Below are 4,045 nucleotides of genomic sequence, written 5' to 3' on the forward strand. Positions count from 1 at the left end.
CATTTCCTATTATTTTATATGTTTCATATATATTCCCTGTTCACAAAAGCAAGTTTTATTTTCTTAAAATATGTAAAATTACTTGTGTTGTATAGTTTTGAATAAAATATTGAACTGATCTAACTGTGACTAGTACAAAGTTTATATGGCAATGGAAGAAATCTAATAAATCCTTATTGTTTCTTCAAGAAGAGTTAATTTTGGAACATCCAATGGGGGAACCAAATATAACAATGCCAACTGAATTCATCCTCATGGGCGTCACACAGACTGCTGGGCTGAAACTCCCACTGTTTGCAGTCTTCCTTGCTATCTATGCAATCACTGTAGTGGGAAACCTCGGCATGATCATTTTGACCAAACTGGACTCTCGCCTACAAACCCCTATGTATTTTTTCATCAGACACCTTGCTTTCATTGATCTTGGAAATTCCACTGCCATCTGCCCCAAGATGCTGGTGAATTTTGTTGTGGATCAAAACACCATCACCTATTATGCTTGTGCCACACAGATGGCATGCTTCATTATGTTCATTGTCAGTGAATTTTCAATCTTGTCCTCCATGGCCTATGACCGCTATGTGGCTATCTGCAACCCTCTGCTGTATAGTGCAATAATGTCTCAGAGACGCTGTCAAGTACTAGTTGGCATTCCATATCTCTACAGTACCTTCCAGGCTCTGCTGTTCCCTATTAGGTATTTCACATTAAGCTTCTGTGGTACTAATGTCATAAGCCATTTCTATTGTGATGTTGTCCCCTTACTACCTTTGATCTGTTCACATGTAAAAGAGACAGAATTATTGACTATATTGTTTTCAGCCTTCAATTTAATCTCTTCTCTTCTTGTTGTTCTTTTGTCTTACATGCTAATTTTGTTAACCATATTTCGAATGCATTCTGCAGAAGGTAGGAAAAAAGCTTTCTCCACTTGTGGTTCCCATCTGACAGTGGTGGTTGTATTCTACGGTTCTCTACTCTTCATGTATGTTCAGCCTAAATCTGCTCACTCATTTGAATATGATAAAGCAGCATCTGTGTTTTATACTTTAGTGATCCCCATGCTTAACCCCTTGATTTATAGTTTAAGGAACAAAGAGGTAAAAAATGCCTTTCATAGAGTATTTAAGAATCTATGAAGACTGAATTACTCAGTATTAAGTAATAATATGTGACAATTGTAACTGCCATATGATGATATTTCCAAAATCGTTGCATTTAACTCCACAAATTTGTATTATAGTTTAAATTGAGATATTGTTTCACAATTTTACTCAATTCCCCCTTTATAATAGAAATATTAATTTAATCTTGCATCCTTACTCTTATTTCCTGCTTCAGAATAAATGTTTAATTCAGTGATATCCAAGCTGACACTTTACTAAAAATGAATAAATGGTAAATTCTATATTAATAACCTATGTTGTTACCACTAATTATTTGTGGGAAGCACCTATCTTCATTATTTTTGTAGTACTAATACATAAAGCAATATGATAAAAAACAGTCTTTCTCTTTTAGAAATCATTATATACAGATATAAAATAATAAATGTTTAAGACTCATTGTGACAATATTTACTATTCATATGTTTTGGACTTAGTTATTTTAATAGAAATACCCATTAATTTTGTATACAGTTGTTACTTTTTATAACCTGTATATTTATTACTCTTAAATTACATTTTTGTGATTGTTTTTGTGTGTTTGTGTAGGGATACATTAGTGTAGAAACCCAGTGGAAACCAGAGATTTTGAATGTCATAGTTTCTGGAATTAAAGCCAGTTATAATCTAGTCAATATAGGTGCTGAAAGAGCAAGCCTCTTCACACCAAACCATCTCTGAAGCTTTGCACATACTTATTTATATGTGACAGCATTTCTGCCTGTCCTCTTTCATTTAACCACAGTGATATATTGACTCTGAATTGTGAATGCATTATCATATTTCTCAAGGCCACTGCACATAAACAAGAAAACAAAAAAGGAGATGATATTGAAGAATTATTATTTTTGGTATTTTATTTATGTTTATGTATATTAAGGTTTAATATTTAACTTTTTTCTCTTTTAAGTTTTAGTCCAATATACTGATTTTCTTATTTTGCCTCTATGTATTTAAGAGTATTCAACAATTAATGACTGACGTTTCAAGGTCACCTAATTTCAGCATTATTGTTTAATTTTGATATTTATCTTCTGAATGTTGGAAATAGGAGAACATGTGGCTTTATAAGTATTCTCATGTCCCAATACATTCAAGGAATTGGGCTTCTCAAAATGTTTGAAAATATAACTTTGTTTCTTTACATTAATAATTGATTTACTTTTAATTTATTATTTAAAAAATTTACATGGATGTAATGAAATATGTTCAAGTAGACCACTCCATTTTCAGGAACTTTCTCAGAGAAGTCCAATTATCGTGTCCTCCAAACCTCTTGTTCTTCTTTTCGATTTAGTTTTATTTAATAACCCCTATTCAACTCTTTAGAAACTCTGTTAGATTTTTTTAATGTTTCATATTTTTACTACAGTAATTATAACAGGTTCAGATGACTTTTCAATATGGTTCTAATAAAACTATATTTATTTTGTGTGGTCTAAAAGTACTGTTTCATATCATTATCAGTGCTTTGTCTAGTTTTTCAAAATGTCTGGTGAAGATTTTAGTCTATTTTTCACGCAGGAAGCTTGTTTACAGAGATGCCCTGGCATTCCCCTGTACTGGGCATATAAAGTTTGCAAGACCAAGAGGCCTCTCTTCCCAATGATGGCCAACTAGGCCACCTTCTGCTACATATGCAGCTAGAGACACAAGCTCTGGGGATACTAGTTAGTTCATATTGTTGTTCCACCTATAGGGCTGCAGACCACTTCAGCTCCTTGGGTGCTTTCTCTAGCTCCTACATTGGGGGCCCTGTGTTACCATTCAATAGATGACTGTGAGCATCCACTTCTGTATTTGCTAGGCACTGGCATAGCCTCACAAGAGACAGCTTGTGATTTGAGCAAAATCTTGCTGACATATGCAATGGTGTCTGCTTTTGGAGGCTAATTATGGAATGGATCCCTGGGTGCAGCAGTCTCTAGATGGTCCATCCTTTCATCTCAGCTCCAAAATTTGTCTCTGTAACTCCTTCCATGGGTGTTTTGTTCCCAATTTTAAGAAGAGGCGACCTCTTCCGGTCAGACCAGCACCGGGTTAGCTAGGGCGCAGGGTCGGCTGACACTTGCCAGCTACCCACAACACCCGCCACAGGATCTTAAGATTTCTGGTGAGTGGAACACAGCTTCTGCTCCAATCCAATTGCGCACGGGACCTGAGACTGCATTAGTTAGGGAAGCAGAAAACCGGCCTGAGTAGGGCCACAAGACTCTTCGGGTCTGACCAGCACCTGGGTAGCTAGAGCGCAGGGTCGGCTGACACCCGCCAGCTACCCATGACACCCGCCACAGGATTTTGAGACTTCTGGTGAGTGGAACACAAAGTCTGTTCCAATCTTTAAACAGTGACAACAATAACAACTAATCCCAGAGATTACCAGATGGTGAAAGGTAAACGTAAGAATCTTACTAACAGAAAGCAAGACCACTCACCATCATCAGAACCCAGCACTCCAACTTCGCCCAGTCCAGGGCACCCCAACACACCGGAAAAGCTAGACTCGGTTCTAAAAGCATATCTCACGATGATGGTAGAGGACATCAAGAAGGACTTTAATAACACACTTAAAGAAATACAAAAGAACACTGGTAAACAGGTAGAAGACATTAAAGAGGAAGCACAAAAATCCCTTAAAGAATTGCAGGAGAACACTGCTAAACAGGTAGAAGACATTAAAGAGGAAGCACAAAAATCCCTTAAAGAATTGCTGGAGAACACTGCTGAACAGGTAGAAGACATTAAAGAGGAAGCACAAAAATCCATTAAAGAATTGCAGGAAAACCAGACCAAACAGGTGATGGAATTGAATAAAACCATCAAAGACCTAAAAAGGGAAGTAGAAACAATGAAGAAAACCCAAATTGAGGCAACACTGG

General features: G+C 36.5%; 1 protein-coding gene across 1 annotated transcript; it reads left to right on the top strand.

Moving 5' to 3' along the window:
• The first annotated feature begins 212 nt into the window (after nt 1-212).
• Nucleotides 213-1,139, top strand: LOC110288917 (olfactory receptor 8K5-like). The gene has a single exon (XM_021155155.2). The coding sequence runs from the start codon at nt 213-215 to the stop codon at nt 1,137-1,139; it is 927 nt and encodes a 308-aa protein (XP_021010814.2).
• The last annotated feature ends 2,906 nt before the right edge of the window (nt 1,140-4,045 follow it).

Source organism: Mus caroli, unplaced genomic scaffold, assembly GCF_978045245.1.
Source record: "Mus caroli unplaced genomic scaffold, Mus_caroli_1 scaffold_2, whole genome shotgun sequence".
In the NCBI taxonomy this organism is placed as follows: Eukaryota; Metazoa; Chordata; class Mammalia; order Rodentia; family Muridae; genus Mus; species Mus caroli.

What these genes read in the sequence shown, in the direction of transcription:
- LOC110288917 (XM_021155155.2), top strand. Translation starts at nt 213, where the DNA reads ATGGGGGAACCAAATATAACAATGCCAACTGAATTCATCCTCATGGGC.